At 39.3% G+C, this 18,163-nt stretch overlaps 1 protein-coding gene and 1 long non-coding RNA gene across 2 annotated transcripts; both read left to right on the top strand.

Moving 5' to 3' along the window:
- The first annotated feature begins 2,298 nt into the window (after positions 1–2,298).
- On the top strand, positions 2,299–9,703 carry LOC119732890. Its single transcript, XR_005271623.1, has 4 exons — positions 2,299–2,429; positions 4,269–4,454; positions 8,437–8,606; positions 9,673–9,703. It is a non-coding gene; the product is annotated as an uncharacterized LOC119732890 (long non-coding RNA).
- A 1,180-nt stretch (positions 9,704–10,883) lies between these two features.
- Positions 10,884–14,158, top strand: LOC119732902. The gene is made up of 2 exons (XM_038206488.1): positions 10,884–11,001; positions 12,962–14,158. Exon 2 carries the CDS (start codon positions 13,075–13,077, stop codon positions 14,011–14,013), a length of 939 nt encoding a protein of 312 aa, XP_038062416.1. The 5' UTR covers positions 10,884–11,001; positions 12,962–13,074; the 3' UTR covers positions 14,014–14,158.
- Positions 14,159–18,163: the final 4,005 nt, after the last annotated feature.

Below are 18,163 nucleotides of genomic sequence, written 5' to 3'. Positions count from 1 at the left end.
CCCTGAATATTGAAAAGTAATGGTCCCCTTAGTTTTGTTAATTTTCGAAAAGAAGGCAAATTATGCTCAAATTTAATAAAAATGCAAGGCATACTGCTTACTTTTGTTAATTTTGGAAAAAAAGTCAAATTTTGCCCGATTTAGATAAAAATGCAAGGCTCACCCCTTGCTTTTGTTAATTTTCGAAAAGAGACAAATTAAACCCAATTTCGATAAAAAAGCAAGACTAACCCCTTACTTTTGTTTATTTTCGAAAAAAGGGATGGCGAAGTTGAAACGCGTAGTTCAATTTTTACCACTCAGACGAGCTATATATTTAAATAACTCAAGAAAAACACGTTACATAAAAATGAATTTTTGTGCACTCATTTGTCATGATGTTTAACATAACAGATTTAATTTCAGAAGAAAAGGTCAAACAATCAAGCTATTATGACCGTAACAATACAGGGTTTTAATCGCGACAAATACAATCCTAATGGAAGTCAACGTGGATTTCTAGCTTTTCAAACACTAGATTGTTACGATCATATTATATTTATAGCGCTACAGTTTCTCACGCCATTCAAACCACTTCTGGTACACATCGTGAAAACTAGTTGTACCAAATTTCAATTGAATCCGTTTCGTATTTCTTGAGTAGTTCATCGGAAACGAGTTTATTCTTTTTGTTCAATTTTCCAGCACCCATGTTGATGCGTTGTTGAGACCACTATTTATTTGGCGCGCCCTCTATTGAACGAAACTTAAAATATTCTACGGCGTGCGGGTGTGTATTATGTCTTGGCGGTGCGAGATCACTTGTTTTATTCAGCGCGCCCTTTCTCGAAAGATTTTTTTTAGTTGTTTGACGGTTTCTCACGAAATTTAATCTCCTCATGTAAGACATCAAGACCGATCACTTGCTGAACTTACAACTTAATATAGCCTGACCTGGTGAGCTCGGGTTATTGCTCAAACAACGAGTGTATTATTATTTTTCCATGGGCCTTGACTTTCCATTTTTCATCGGGTTTGTATTTTTCACGTTTAAAATACTATATTTGTTTGGGGTATGCTCTTTTTTCATTGTTTGATGGTTTCTCATGAAATTCAATCTCATAATGTAATTAAGTCAAATTTTGCCCAGTTTTGATACAAATAGCAAGGCTATCCCCTTAGTTTTGTTAATTTTCGAAAAGAAGGCAAATTATGCTCAAATTTAATAAAAATGCAAGGCTTACCGCTTACCACAACGATTTTTATTTTCGCTCCAATAAAGTTGACTTCGGATTTGGTCTATAGGCCTAGACTGTGATTGCAGATGGGCGCGTTTTTTCTCCGGTGTTGACAAATTTCTATAATATTTACGGGGAGAACAACAATTTATTGCATAATTACTTTGTGTATTTTTTTCTATTTGTTATGACTCTCCTGGCTGTAATTGAATTCAATGCATCAGTTAATTTATGAGTAGGTGTGTCCGTTCATAATGCCTGTGTCGTTTCTGTACAATGGTAAAATCCTTAACGGTGGTTGTAAAGCGCGCCCTCCTTTGAAAGAAAATCTAAAACATTAGTGGGCAAAATTTAAAATATGCGGAAATGTCCTTTCGCACTACTCTACTGCTTGAGAATGGTTTTGATATAAAGTGTTTGATATTCCCTTTTTATTGTAATTTAGTGGACTTCCTCTTGACATCACAACCAATTATTGAGGCAATGAGTTCATCACACGTGGCACTTGTGGAATTATCCTGCCTCAACCAGTGTGTTGTGTTTGAATTCGGATTGATTTAGTGTTCGCGCTGACACCACTCTTCTGCTCTATATGTGTATTAAAATATTTTTTTTATGTTACCCGTTGAAATGAAATGCCCTTGTGACACAAGCCTATTGGAATTTGAGGGTAGCTGTTTATAATGAATAGTGTGTTCATGAGAAAGCGTCGAACGATACAAATAATATGACCGAATACTGTTAAATTTTTATTCGGAAAAATGCAATCCGAATTATTTTTGATATAAGCAACACAATCCTCTTAAGAAATATGTACCCGTTTCCTTTATTGAAAGTCGTTTGTTTCGCTAAGTTTACCAGGGCATTACCCCATACATTTCACCTTCACACTTTTGTCAACTAGTAAGGGGTTTCTGCTGAAAAAGGGCGCGCCTGACAAAATTGTTGTCTCGCACGGAGACAAATTTATGTGCCAAACGGTTTACTTTAATCTCCCCCTCCCCCCCCCCTTAATTGAGAAGGGCGCCCTCAGAATGTAAGATTTCTACATCCAACTAGAACCAGAGAGGGCGCCTGTCAACCTGGTCGATCGTAAACAAAAGTCATGAAAGTTACATATGGAACTCCTGAAGTTCAGCAAGAAAGGGAACGTTTTGGGAAAGAACGTTGAAACCTGACGCCACATTGTCTTCATATATCATCTCAATAAAGGTCAGTCATTGTAAACCAAATATTTTTAAAAAGACATGAATCTGGGACTGAGAATCATTTCCAATTTGGTTAAAAAACACTTTGAGAATCTTCTTGAATTTCCATAGACTTTGTACACAAACGCTAAATACTGCATTCTTTCCTTTTGTTTAGTATTTTGTGGAAAGAGGGCATATCTTTGATGTATGAGGGAAATTATGGGGTAAAAGTGGATGACAACAACCAGAAAACGGCACAATTGCAGAATACCCCGCCACTTAATCTATCCACATCGTAGCGGGCTATGGAGTCATGGACACGATAACGGTTGATTGCCCTCAATAAACCTTCTCAGCGCTAATTGTATGTACTATGCCCAGTATGCATCATGCTTCACTGCACTCCCACTCCGTATCCGCGTAGCCGGCAACAGGGTAGTTGGTTTGGACTTGGAGAATTTTTTCAGCAACTCCCATTCCTTTTGTGTTGCTTCGTTCTCAAATAATAGACCCCCACTCCATATCTGCGTAGCTGGCAATGAATTGTTTCTTTTCCGTGATTCCAACCGCGTAGCCAGAGATTTTAGGGGTGTATTTCCGAGTGGCGGGGTATTCTGCAATTACTCCCAGAAAACAGGTTCAAAAACCAAGATGGCAACTGAAATTGAAAGCTTGATGCATTGAAGGCTCAATGCTGATCAAGCTGATTGGCGAATGGCGGATAACATTTTAATTTTTTTATTGTTGTTATTTATTAATATCGGGCTTTCATTCTGTCTGGCTTGCTCGTGTGTTGCACATCGTCTCCGATTGCAAAAAAAAGATAGGAAAGTCACATTTTCTTTGGAAGTGCGTTTCAAAATTACAACAAACAAACATGACTTAATCTGAAGAAAAAGACTAGCCTGCTAAAGTCACTTTGGTACTGAACAGTGAATGCACAAGTCAGTTTTGAACGGAACTCGTAAAAAATAGAGGTGTCCTGAAGATAATGATAACCCAAGTCTCAGTACACAATGTAAGCCCCATCGGAGTTACAACTGCGCGTGTGCACATCACATGACAACAATGGTCTGTGGATAAACAAAGCAGAAAGACTTCCATACCCCACCTGGACATCACTTGACACCCTGTGCACAAACCCTATGAGACTGGTCTGAAAAATTCCAAGTGTTTTCTCTGTAAATGCTTCAATATTTTACCTGCAAAATTAGACTTTTTAGGGCATTTTATCGGAAATATTAGTGATGTCTATGTATGGAATTCTTTCCTAGCTATTGCAGTAAAAAAGAAGAGGGACAATTTTGTTTGGACAGTTGCAGCATACACATGATCAATACAAACCATCTTAAACCATGGTGCTGTTAAACAATCAACATTTTGCATCTACTTCAAAACAAGAACTTTCTTTTATGATTTTGCATGCGTATGGTGAACTGTCCATCCACAGACCCTAATCCTTGTCATGTGATGTGTGCACATGCATTTGTGCGAATGACATTTACTATTAGGTCAGGGAGCCAGACAATGCTGTAACGATAGCAATTGCCGCAACAGTAGCCCCTCCATTATTTTCAACATTTGGACATGATCTGGCAATAGTACTTACATGGCGTTTCAAATAATTGACAACCAAACATTTACTAACAAAACATCAAATTTCACCCTCAAAATAGTCTCAGAATTACTACATACGCCACCTGAGATACAATTACAGATTTATGATTTTAAGATCGAGATACTAAGCTTTACTTACAATCTGGATTAGAAGTGAAATTTACCGTTTATCGGTGAGGGCTGCGTTGCGAATATTGCGCAGACGCCATTTTCAAAATTGCCCTCCTTTCTTTTCCAATTTCAGTAAACTATGGCGACAGGCGTCCAACATGACCTGATGAAGCAGGCACAGTGCTTTTGGTCAATGCTGGATGAGCTTGCAGAGACCGATGAAGATGCATACAGGAAGTTCATGGCCACAAACCTCCAAAGAGGACAGCAAGAATTGACACCGGCCAAGCCATGGATGTGTGTCAAGACCCGTATCATGGTAGGTTCACTTAGGCTGAAAATATGTGTGTGTTTACGGTAACATCCTAACAGTTATCCAGGTTGGTAGGTAGAAAAATTACTTTGTTTTTAACTTTCCTTGGGTTTATTTGTCAGTCTGTCATACTTTTACTTGCTAATTACTTTTTTTTCGGTAACCCACGTTATAAGAAAAGAACATGGCAAATTTGAAAACCCTGCATTGTGTAGGGTGGATTTTCTCACAGAAAATCCCTTGCCATGAAATGACTATAAACTACAAAAAAGAGGTCAACAAATTAACATTCTGTTGGTTTGCTAATAAGTTTTTAAGCTCTGGCAGGAGCTTCTACATGTCACTTGGTGGTTGGTCAGTCTGTCTGTCTGTCTGTCTGTCTGTCTTTCGGTCGGTCTGTCCCCGAAAATTGACCAAAAATATTTGACCCAAAAAAATTGACTAATTGACCAAATGCCATGCCGTGGTCATAAAATGCACTCTTGCCAAAAGTTTTCGGAACACCGGTTTTGTTTCAATCTTTGTGCATGCATGTTAATTTTGCATTATGTTTGTCCCTGAAAATTGATCGAAATAAGCCCCCTCAGTTTCCCATAAAAAAATTAACTACCAAATTGAAATAAAAAGGCAAATAAAATACTTAACGAAAATTGTTTGTGACAATTTGGAAAGATGTTTATAAAAAAAGTTTGGAAATGGAGGCAAAGTATGTGCAGTAATGTTAAAGTCACGTGGTATTTTGTATAGCGGTTGGACAGTGTCTAGAAAGAGGAAATGTCAAAATTGACCAAATGTGTGGTCACATTTGTTGCCAGAGTTTGCACTCGCACTTGTTATTGGTAACGCAGCAGGGGTGGATCCAGGAATTATTGCATAATGCTGAACTGTTCGGTTTACGTGTTCTGATTCTCCATGACTGTATGGCAATCTCGATTGTTTCCTCTGATAGTCCTTTCTCAATGAGAGAATTCCTGACAAGTGTGCCCCACACAGCTCTAGGCTGGTTGCTAGTGGATGTTGACGCTGTGGGTCGTGAGGTAGACGCAGGCGTGTCTTGGTCTTGGTCAGTCCAACTGGCTCTGTTGTCAATAGACGTAGTAGCCGTGGAAACCAATGCTGTGTTTTCCAGAAGGGGAGGATGAGCACTCCTGGCCATTTCTATCTTCTGTAAGACTCTGTCCATTAGAGAAAATGGCGGAAAACAATCAATTAGTTCATTTTCCCATGGCACTGAAAAGGCATCGCAAGTTCCTGCCTGTGGATCTGGCAGCTAAGATACGAAAGATTTGATTTGGCAGTTTATTCTACTGAGAAGCAAACATATCTATGGTCGGTTTAAAATCTCAAAACGACATAATGTGGCAAAACACATGAGGGTTGAGTTGCCTCTCAAGATTGTCATTAAATGACTGTGATAAGGAATCAGCCATGGTGTTATGGACACTTGGAATATGATGTGAAATTAACCACTACACACCACAGCCATATTCTCTTAGTCAACTGATTTAGTTCCAATGAATGGCATCCATCCATATGATTTATATACACGCTACTGAAGTGGTCTTATCCATTGATACGGATATATGGGTTTACCTTCAACATGCGATACAAATGAACAAAGGCCATACTAGAAAACAGCTCAAGGTACAGTAATTGATATGAAATTTGGTTTCATTTGCAGTCCATCTTCCATTAGTTTTAAGATTAATTGCGAGGCATTAGGCTCCCCATGCACTATTGGATGCATCCATTTCTATTTGCAAGTTGCTCACTTGAGGCAAAATAGAACGAGACGCAGCGGGCAAACTGGAAACCCACCACTGCAATTCAATTCTTGCTTCTTTATCAATGACATTTTTGTGTGAAAATGCTTCCGTTTTCCTTAACCCTAAAAGGGTGGGGGGGGGGGGGCAGGATCCGCCCCCCCTCAACTTTTTCCGCGATAGCCTTGAAAAAAAATGTTTTTGTGACCCAAGCTTTTATGACTTTTTAGCCTTGAGCCATGCGCATCTTTTATTACCAAAAACATAAAAATCGAACGACAGGTTAAGTGCTGCATCTAATACTGATTTCAAGGTTCTTGTAAAACAGGGGCCCGATTGTTCTCCTGGAAAGCAAGGAACCAGTTTCCAAATTACTTGAGTGACAAACTGCACAGTCGGCAATGTTTGGGTATTAAACTAAGAACGACATAACTTCACAACTGGTTCACAATAACTTCAAAATAGGAAGCCGGACTTCCATTTCATTTGAATTTATGGTGAACCCTAGAAACTGCAATCATTTGTAGGGTTCAAGCAAGATTTTTACAATATTATAGGGCATTTATTTGAGGGTTAAAAAACATTAGTGGAATTAAATGGATGCTGAGGTGTATGCCATTGAAATTTAACTAAGTGCATTTTGTACATGTAGATAGAATGCATGAACCTACGGTATCTAAGGTCCAAAACTCAAGTGTGAAATAAATACCGGTATGTACACAGATGCTGAGGTGTGTGCGATTGAAATCTAACAAAGTACGCCTGTAGATAGAATCAGTGCATGGAGCTACCTGTCTCTAAGGTCCAAATTAAAACTCAAGTGTCAAGTAAATACTGTATGTACACAGATAAACAGATAAACAGACTGTACCGGTACGTGTGACGTACATGTATGCAGCAAAACAAAAATCCCAAGCTCTAAATATAAACCATGTCACGCGACTTAATGACGATGCTGTGTTTGTCCAGCGCCATCTTTACCAGATCAGCCCCGTCAAAAGCCTCAACTGCTTGTGCGCTTTACATCAAAGTAGAAAAACTTTGTCTTCAAGTGATTTGACTGGGAACTTAAACGGGGTAAGAAAATTGTCAGTTACTTTGGATGAGGTTAAGGCTAGCTTACAAGCGTAGGAATAACACTTTGCTTTATTGCAAAGTGTGAAGTGATGGCAATGCCTAATCATGTAATTGATATGTTCTTGTATTAGATTCATACTTTAAAGTTTTGCTATTACCCACAAAGAAAAGTTTCACATTTATTAAAATCAGTTTATGACGTCATCTTCACGTCATTTCACATTTTGCATACTATTATCTGCCTTCCACCAAGTTTCATGATGACCGGACCTACCCGGATGTTTGTTTTAAATATTCACATTTTCATGATGGCATCACACGTTTTTTCATATCTATGACCTAACTAAAAAATTACAAAAGAATTTTTAATTTGGCATGTTGTGTTGGTGAGATATGGCGATAATCATCAAAATGTCTGAAATCTATATAAAATCACGTAATGACAGCACCATAACGTCATCTTGATTTTCATCGATAACGCATTCCCATCTATAGACATACACTACAAAGTTTCAGTGCTAACTGTACGGTTCTCTAGATATAGGGCCCATTCATGCCTTCAATGAATTAAAAACGAACTACTATCGGAAAGTAGTCTTTAAATGCATCTTTGGATATGACATTCTTTTTTTACTTTCTTTAAAATGACAGCATGTCAGAAGAAAACAATTCACAGGGAGTTTAGTGTCATTACTATCTTTAAATCAAGTGTGCTTTTCAACAATAATATCATCAGTTACTTTTTGGATAGCTGCAAATAATATACCTTAAACAACCTGATCATCCGATAAAAGTCTCATTGAGTTTGTAGTTTCAGTGGTAGATTTTCCAGAGGAGAGGATGGGTCATTACTGCAGTCACCTCATAGTAATATCAAGGACCTCTCTGCATCAGTGAATTCAGGATTTGCAATATTGAGTGATGACAATTATGCAGAGAAAAATGTAAACCAAAAATGAAGACTTTTTCCATCACGTAAAGAATTAGCATTTTAATTTCAGGGTAGTGAGAGACACCAATCACTTCCGCGGATCTGCCCTTGGATTAAAAAAATCCATTCATAACATTGTAGTGTCTAGATAACAAACACCTCGCTATCTGGCATGTAGCTCACTTACAATTTTAGCTTGTGACTTTATTTTTAAAAGGTTGTTGACAAGAACAGAAATGGCAGAGTTTGGCAGCGACACGACTACAAATACGCTGTCTGCAACTGGAAGTGGTGGATATGATCTGGATGATATTTACAAAATCGCTGGAATGGTTGGAGGAATTGGCGGCTTTCTGGTGGCACTGTTGACAATTGGTTTTGTAATATGTAAGTGAAGTTCCTACTGGTATGTCCACAGAATTGGACATTACAGCCTTTCCATATTGTGTACTTGTTTTATCCTCCCCCACCCCTTCCGCAGTGAATACATAGAATGTCTGTAATTGTATAGGATTAGAGAAGGAATGGAAATCTTCCAAAACCTTTTTGCCTTGAAACCAGATTATGAATATCAACACAAGATATTGCAAGAAATAATATTGAAACATGAAATTTCATGATTTCATGTGATTTAGTTTTGTCGTCTGCTGTACATTAGGCAAAAAAAAAGATACTCGGTCTCTGGTCAGCACGTGCGTCGATTTTAATCATGCGCGTCAACCTTTTTTTTTTTTCAAATTAACACGGAAGCTACAACAGCGCCCTCTATTGCCGCACTTCCTGACATTTTTGTACCAAGGAGCACCATGAAGGAATGGGGAAATTGCACCAAGGCAAATGATAAAGGGCACCAAGGCAAATGATGGAGGACACCAATTTATAATGAGGACACAAAAAAACAAAATAGTACCCACCTTGTCTGTACAATACAAGCTTGAAAAAAAAAAAAGCCACCAAAAAAAAAAAAAATGTGTTGCCGCATCAATTCCGGAACTTCAGTCTGACCAGAGACTGATTATTATTTTTTTTAGCCTTATGTATTTTTTTTCTGATTTTCTTAATAAAACCGAGCTTTTATGTTCCTCAATAATTATTTATAGCCTATCAAACAGTCATACCTTGCAAAATGGTCACTTTGATTATTAGAGAGTGTAGAAGTTCACAGACAGTGGTAGTTTTGGAGTAAGACGTTCTTAATTCAGGATACTGAGACAGTACAGCCTTTGCACCGCACATCACCACAAACCTGACATGGCTTGTTAGTATTTGCGTAGCGCCCACTTCTGTGAATCGCTGCACAGTCCAATAACCCGTGCGTGCATGCAGTATTAATTGCACCACTAAGGACGTCTTGAAACCAAGACTACGACAGTGGTTGTGCCTTTAACGAAAATTGTTTCCCTGAAATATGAGGTCCTTGAAAAGTAATGACACTTTTGTGTTGTTATTGCAGATCAATACATTGAGAAACGTCGCAGTCAACGTAAAGGTAAGGAGATATTTGGTATTTCAAAACGAAAAAAATATAATAATGGAAATTGAAATATCAAAGAAAAATAACAGCGTTGCTGTTGAAACCTCTCAGCCGGAGTCAAGTTATCATCCAGAAACCATTGACCTTAAACTCACCATGGTGACTTTGACCTTTGATCCCAAAACTAATCCCAACTTGCCTGTACCCAAGGGCAACCCCCTACCGAAGTTAGACACAAAAATCTCATTTCTAACTGGACTTATCATTTAGAATCCATTAATCTTTAAGGTGACGTCATAGGACCATTGATGACGTCATCATGACATCACTTGTCTAGGGTTGGGTTCTTTGTCTATGCATAGTTTAAAGACGATCTGATTGCAATTTATGTCAAATGTTGGTAGTAGAAGAAATGTAAAAGGTTTAAAAATCAATCAGGTCAATGACGTCATCATGATGACTTCTGTATGCATCTTAGTAACAGTATCTACCTACCCACCAAGTTGAAGTGATTTTGCCCTGTCAATTTAATCCTATAATATGTGTAAAGATTTCTTACCACCTGAAACAAATATCTCTTTTAACTTAAGGCCAAAACAAAAAGTCTCAGATTTCTGGTCTGTGCGTAGCCATGCGCGATGGCAAAATTAAAAAGTTATTTTTCAATGTAAGATTATGTCTCAAAACTGCCAAACTCACTGGTTTGACTGGCATCCTGCTGCTGCACAATTTTAACGTGTTTTTAGATAATTGAGTATCAGTGTTGGAGTCAAGACCTCAAAGTCCGAGACCGAGACCTCATAGTCCGAGACCGAGACTAAGACCGAGACTTCCCCATCCGAGACCGAGACCGAGACCTCATAGTCCAAGACCGAGACCGAGACCTCATTTAAAAAAAAAAAATGCTGCTATGTGCACCAAGTGTAATAAAACTGGTGATGGTATGCTGCTGACTGTCTGCCTGAGTCTTGTTTTGTATGTATTCATTGTATCTGCAAATGAGTCAATTAAGAAAGTTATATTTATTTGCAGTAAGGAAAATCATATTAACATGAAACATATTAAATTGAAATAATTTTTTAGAGAAAAAATAAATCAAAATAAAAAATTACTTGTTTTTAAAAATGTCCACATTATCCATTTAAATCTTATAATAGATATTGTAATTCTTGCTTTTGATTGTAGATTACCCACAAATAAGTGGAGCCAGCATAGGAAACACCGGCACGATCAGCGGTAGCCACAACCCTGTCATTGTTGGTCCAAGTGCAGTTCATATCACTTACAACAAGCCGTCGGAGGAACGCGGTAAATATAATCTTGTTTGATGCAATGAAGTAGTGAAGTAGTTTGATATCTTAAATCAATTGTTAATGTATTTGGGGGGGGGGGCAGGGGGAGGGTGGTTTACGGTTTTAGAATATGTGTTGAACATTAGTTCCATGACTTAGCTGTTGTAGTTCTCCAGATATATAGGACTTTAAAAATTTCAGATGACAATCGGGCCCACCAAGTTTCAGTGATTTTGCCCTATCACGGCATATAGGCCTTGCTTCTGACCTGCAGGAGTCAAACATGGAAATTGTGTCCGGGAACTGTCTCCGAAAACGCGCAGACTTTGCAAGTGCAATGTATACAAATGTATACAATGTAAGTGACTTCCTACTGACAAGTGTGGTCGAGAAAATGCTTTGTAATTCAGCACGTGTGGGTCAAAATGAAATATGCAAATCAAGATCAAAGGAAATCCCCAGATGCCCACATTAACATGAATAACTTTCTGTTCAATGTTCACAATTTCTTTGTTATAAACCAGCAAAGTTTGAAAGGAGATTGGAAAAAAATAATGGCTTTAAAAATAATTTCCATTACTATATTCAAAGACAAATGTGTGTTAACTCATTTCATACACAACTTACTTAGCTTACGTTTCACTGTAGAATCAAGTCTTCGATAAACAAATCTTGGTCTGGTCGTAATTGGTATTGTTCAGCTTGCTTTGCCCTCTTTTTAGGGGTTGGGTGGGGGGGGGTGTGGTGTTGAGAAAGGTAGGTTGCTATGCATCCTTAAATATGCCCAGGAATTTACAGACAATGAGGACTGATAAGTGGGTCCACACCCTGTTCGTGATAACACACAAGACTTGAAAGTGACCTTGCAACACTGCACAGTACAGTATTATCAAAGGTTTGCTTTCTGCTGTGTGATGTACCGCCAGCAGCAGTTCGTCCTTTCATCACCCCGTTTGTGGTGTGATCAAAATTTCTGCGTGGACTTCATCATAGAGTAAATAGAGACTGGCTGTTGCGCGCAATGTCAACCTTGTGCAGCTACGTTGATCAATATAGTGAAATCTTGACAAGTCAAACTTCAAAGGAACAGTTTAAAAATTTGACTTAGCAGAGTTTTAAGTTAAGCAGGGTTGTATATCATTGTTATACTAATGAAGGCAATGGATATGGTAGCCTTGGTCAAGGCGCTAGTTGTGTTTTTTATCCGGCCGTAGCGCGGTAATGCATGCAGTCATAATGTCTATGCGCTATGCATGCAGTACAGTGCATTAAAAATACAGCGCGAACAGCGACCTCACGCGGCCACTATTTTTATGCAAATCATAATGCATGGCCCTAGCGAGGATATCTTTTACGCGCCACGGCCGGGATGAATAACATTTAGCGCCTTGACCAAGGCTTTGGATATGGATTCTTTGTTTGACTTAACAGTTGTTTTGAGTTATCAGAGTTTGACTGATTATTGAGATTTCACTGTTTTGTGATCTCAGGGATTGTTTTAATGCAATTCTTGAAAATGCACCTTTGTGTCCCATTTAACTTCAAATTCTTTTTGGCTATTTTCAGGGTTATTTTGGTGCTTTTTGTGTGTTTATGGTAATCCAAATTTCCATATTCTTTAGCAAAACTGGGATGTTGTTCTGGTCAGAAACCTCAATATTACAGTTATTTCAGCATGACAAATTGCTAGAATTTTTTGACATTTTTCCGGTTGTACATTTTCTTTGGCTTCGTTGTGTCAGTAAATGGCAGTAAAAGCCAATGAGCAAAGCTTTCTCAATTTTTTTTATTGACCAATTGACCAAATAATGGGGCCTTGATTCGAACAGAAAACCCTTTTCAGTAGAAAAATGTCCAAAAATGGACATGCAAATTGTTCGTTTTTGATGAATTGCAGCTTGAGAGAATTTTTATGAATCATGTTCATGTATACTTAATAAATAGTTTACTCTTACTAATGTTATGATTTCTTTTAGAAATCACCGGACTCCAGGGGCCGGGTACAGCAGATAACCTGCTGAAATTACTAGATTTCGAAAACAAATTCCGTCATCAGTTGAAGCAGATTGGAGAAGGCAATGTTTTTGAAATGGAATACCTGCTGAGAACTTGTTGCAGTAGATCAAGGCAGGCTGCTGGTCTCATTCTGGATCACATACGAGAGATGCAAGGTGATGAGGAGGAACTGCAGAGATTGGCTCGGTTACTGTTGTGGGAGTCTGGTTCAGAAGAGTTGGCTACCAAACTAGTCAGACCAACTTTGGTAAAGTGCAAGAGTAACGAAGACCTGAAATCACTGAGCTACTTTTCACAGCATGTCACTCCACCACTTGAAGGTACATATTTTTACATGCATGTAAGAAAGCTGGAGCTTACCCTTCTCAAGGGAATTCTTCTGAGTGACAGCATGGAGTCAGCTGGGCTGATATCGGTTAACTACTACTTGTCTGAGCAGGAGGAGGAGGAGCTTAGCCTCCTTGAGGAAACACTTGGTGTGGTGGATGAACAGCACCATGCTCAATTATACATTGGGGCAAAGTCATGGTTTGATGTGGGGCGTGTATCACACAGCTTTTTCCGCATGCAGGAACAAATAGGCGGGCTTGGTTTGGGTATGTTCCAACGATCACTGGATGAGGTTGTTGATTTATTGAAGGCACTGGAAGGATGCAGGTTGGGGCATCTCTCACTGTGTGGCACCGACCTGCATGCACGGATGGGAGATGTCAGCCACATCCTGTCATCCTTTACAGTCTTGCAGCTCCGTGCATGCAGGTTGGTAGATGATGACGTGAAGGACCTGATCAGCATCTTTCCTGCTGGGCATGGTTTAGTAGTGCTTGACCTTGATGACAATGCATTCAGTTTGGATGCAGTGAGGGCTCTCACCCGTCATCTCCAAGGTCTCCTTGAGTTACGTGTGTTGTCACTTTGTAACATCGGCCTCGATGCTGAGCTCGTCAGACAAGTTGTCAGTCAAGACCTCTCTCACCTGAAGGAAACAGCAAAGGGAGATTTCCGAGTCTAAATAATCTCCCACCAAGTCATAACTCTCACCCTGTTCCCTATGAATGCACCACGCTCACGAGACACATTCAATTGAAACAAGTAGCTCGTATTATGGGTCATGTTATGTAAAATCAATGCTCTGCAACCCCCTCCCCCCCCCCAAACCCCCCCCCCCCAAAAAAAAACAACAACAACTAACAATCAATAACAATAAAAACTACATTTTCAGAGGACAATAGGGGCTCGATAATGAATAGAAAAGTCAACAAAAAGGTTTCAATACAAATACATGTGTTCGGAATTCTCTTATATCATGAATACAAATATACCCAGCATAGTTCTTCATTCAACTGAACCCCCCCCCCCCCAAAAAAAATTCAATCTATCAATCAATCAATCAGTCAATGTGAAAAGTCAATCAACAATTCCTGTACAAAATGATTCATTGAAATCTTTAAACATAATAGCACTGTACTAAGCATTCTGGGTGTCACTTGAAAGTGATATTAAATTGACCTTGTATCTTGGGTGACCTCTGAGTACTATTATAAATCTACAATCTAATCGTCAATTAAACAGGAGAATCCACCTCTCCTTTCCATTTCTTTTGAGAAAAAAACTTGTATCGCATCATCTTAGGTGAAAGTTGTGTGAGATGTCTTCAACTTTTGTGACAAAGGCCTCCTCCTACCCTGTTATCCGATCAATGTAGTAATATGGCATTCAAACAAACTAATGTGACCACACGCAAATGGCTGCACGACACCCTTCCATAAACCAGTGCTGTGCAAAACTTAGTATACAGAATAATACCCCAAACCTTGGGTACTTTTGAATTGTTTTGCGTTTGCCTTATGTACAAATTCAGAAAATTCTCGCAACTTCACGCCTTTCAAACAGACGTTTCTTTTGAGTGTTTGTGCTTCATTCTTTATCAAATCATTTGTGTAAATTTATGTAAATTACATGCATAAAATGACAAAAATTATGATTCCAGTTTGCTAACTTTTGTATAGATCTTTAACCTTGACTGTTTATGTAATATACCTTTAAAGTGGTGCAGTTGTGTAAGGACAGTATAACGTGGATTTTGTTTACTATTCAACTATAGGCCTATGTGCATATTGAGAGTTACTAAACCAGTGTTCATACTGTCAAACAATTCATGTATCTATATATATAAGAGAGAGTTTAACTCGGCCTCCGAGACGATGTTTGCTCATGAAAGGATCCGAGACCGCGGGCTCCCGCGGCGCCAAAATCGCTCCACGTCCGTGGAAAAATGCGGAGGGTGTCTTCCGCCGGGTCGGACGCTTTGGGTTGTCCTGATTTTCCCGTACGGACCGGCGATCCGTTTAGTCGATTTTTCGTGACTGCGTTTTGCGCAGGAATTTGCCGTCGTGTGCGCTTTCACGTTGACTGCCTGGCCGCCCCCTGTGCTGGCTTTTTCTGCGTGTCTAGACTGTGCGAGGTCAGCGAGGTCAACGTAGGGGTTGCGTTTACGTGTTCTACTCGGCCGTTTTGCAAAAGAGTTCACCAAACGTTAGTATGGGGTGACCTTGGTAAAATATTTTTTGTCCATGGTGCGTGGCCACCAAGTGTCCCTATTCTTTCATATGCTTCGCTTGCCGCCCCTGTGCCGAGTGCAACGAATACTCAGAAGGACTACACATTAGTATGCCTAGCGCGGTCTGACCAATCGAAAGTCTACACTGCGTGGTACTTCCCGGCTATGCGTAAAACCGTCACTGGCAACGCGTACTGCAGCCTGCTCCACACCCTGGAATCGAGGTTGAGTCTACGGTGCTCGCTATTTGAAGCACAAGCATGTGACGTCGCGTGATAGAGTGCTGTTGCTTCCATAATGTGTTTACAGCTCCATGCTTCCACCACCAAGGCTGAGCGTTGTGAGTTCGCTGCCCGCCACGTATAATTCAGTGTCGTGTTATAATTTCGGGGGCCTGTTTGGGGTCAACGAAGGATCGATGCATTCACAAAAAAATCGACGAAAAAGTGTCCGACCCGGCGGAAGACACCCACATTTTTCCACGGACGTGGAGCCATTTTGGTGTCGAGGGAGACCGCGGTCTCGGATCCTTTCAGGAGCAAACATTTCTCGGAGGCCGAGTAAAACTTGCTCTTATATAGATGGTTGAACCAACTTCAATAAAAGTTAAATCGACTTTTTCCTCGCAGACGGTCTCGCAAATTGTAAGAAGTTCAAGTTTACGTTTGTTGAAGAGTCCAATACTGAAACTTAATTATGACCTTCGTCCATGATTCAGACCGTTTGTAATTTTATGGTAACACTCAACATTTTCATTTCAAATGACACCTTTACGTTTTATTGCATTATGATTTATTGTCGAAACTGTACAATCAGCCTTCGCCTGTGTACTACGGCAACCTTTTCACTGCGTTTTCCAAATGCGACTGCCTCACAAAATGCCAATTTAACAGACCAACGGGAACATTTACAGACAGTTGCCATGGTACATAATTATCATGTGCGTAAAACGACGGGGGACAGGGGGAACCCCCCCCCCTCCCCATTTTAAAGCGGGGACATTGTTTGGTTCCCCCCCCCCACACTTTTTCTTCCCCGAATAAAAATTGTAGCCTACAACAATGATTCTATTGCTCAGAATACATGTAGCTGATTCAATTACTCCAAACTCAAAACTTTAAAAGATGATCTTTTGCTAAAATTGGTTTTAGTGGTCAGAAATTGCCTCGCATCACACCACAGAAATTGCTTTTCTATAACTGCATGTCTCCTTAACTATGATCCCCATTTACATTTAACTCCCCAAATGTTCATCCCCAACACTTCGCCCTACCCGATCTATGATCGGGTAAATCAGCTTGTAATATATACATGTAGAATGTTGCATTGCCAAATGATGCATTTTTTTGTCAGAGGACGGTCATGTTTGCTCATCCAGGACCAATCATTGCAATTGTTGTATACACAAAAATGTTTCTGTGTTTCTGATTATGTTGGAATAGGTACAAGTGCACAAATTGCTTGTTTTTTCATTGCAAGCCTCTTTAAAGTATTGATTGACACTAGATTTGTTTGTTCCAAGTATGATCAATAATCTGTACAAAAACTGACATTTTTGTTTCTAACAGTTTTGATATTTTGCAGTTGCCCAGGTGATAGCAGTCGTTTAAAACATGCCCAAATGCAACCATTCAATTTGGTAAAAGTCGTTCCGCAGGAGAGAAAAAGTAAACTTTGAATCAACGTTTTGATTTATTCACATTGGAAATGTAAACTGAATGTAAATAATGTTTAACTGTCGTTGAAATGGCAGAGTTTGGCAGCGGCACGACTACAAATACGCCGTCTGCAACTGGAAGCGGTGGATATGACTGGGATGATATTTGCAAGATCGCTGGGACGGTTGGAGGAATTGGTGGCTTTCTGGTGGCTCTGTTGACAATTGGTTTTGCAATATGTAAGTGATGTTCCTACCAGTATGATCACGGAATTTGACCTTATTGCCTTTCCATATTGTTTACTTGTTTTATCTCCCCCCCCCCACCCCTTCCGCAGTGAATTCATGGCACGTCTGTAATCGTATAGGGTTAGAGAAGGAATGGAAATCTTCCAAAACCTTTTTGCCTTGAAACCAGATTATGACTATCGACACAAGATATTACAAGAAATAATATTGAAACATGAAATTTCATGATTTCATATGATTTAGTTTTGTCGTCTGCTGTACATTATGTATATTTTTCTGATTTCATAATAAACAAGCTTTTATGTTCCTCAATAATTATTTATAGCCTATCAAACAGTCATACCTGGCAAAATGGTCACTTCGATTATCTAGAATCCAAAATGTTCAGGGGCTCCGCGCTCGTATTACTTCTCGGAGCAAATTCTCCAAAGTTGTGCCCCCATCTAAAAAAAATCCTGGATCCGCGCCTGACGTCAATATTGATTTCATTACATCACCCAATGCAAATTCCATCTTATGAATAATATTTAAAAAAAAAACCTAAATATGATGTTTTTCACATACCTGAGAGCCAACAGTAGGATATTATCAAAGCACACTATATTATGATGTTGACAACAAAGAGCATATTTCATGATTTTTTTCGAGCACAATTTTTGGCAAATAAACTGTTGGTGCACAAATTAGTGAGACGGT

This window comes from Patiria miniata, unplaced genomic scaffold, assembly GCF_015706575.1.
Source record: "Patiria miniata isolate m_02_andy unplaced genomic scaffold, ASM1570657v1 HiC_scaffold_25, whole genome shotgun sequence".
Classification (NCBI taxonomy): domain Eukaryota; kingdom Metazoa; phylum Echinodermata; class Asteroidea; order Valvatida; family Asterinidae; genus Patiria; species Patiria miniata.
This window is presented reverse-complemented; position numbering and strand designations above follow the sequence as displayed.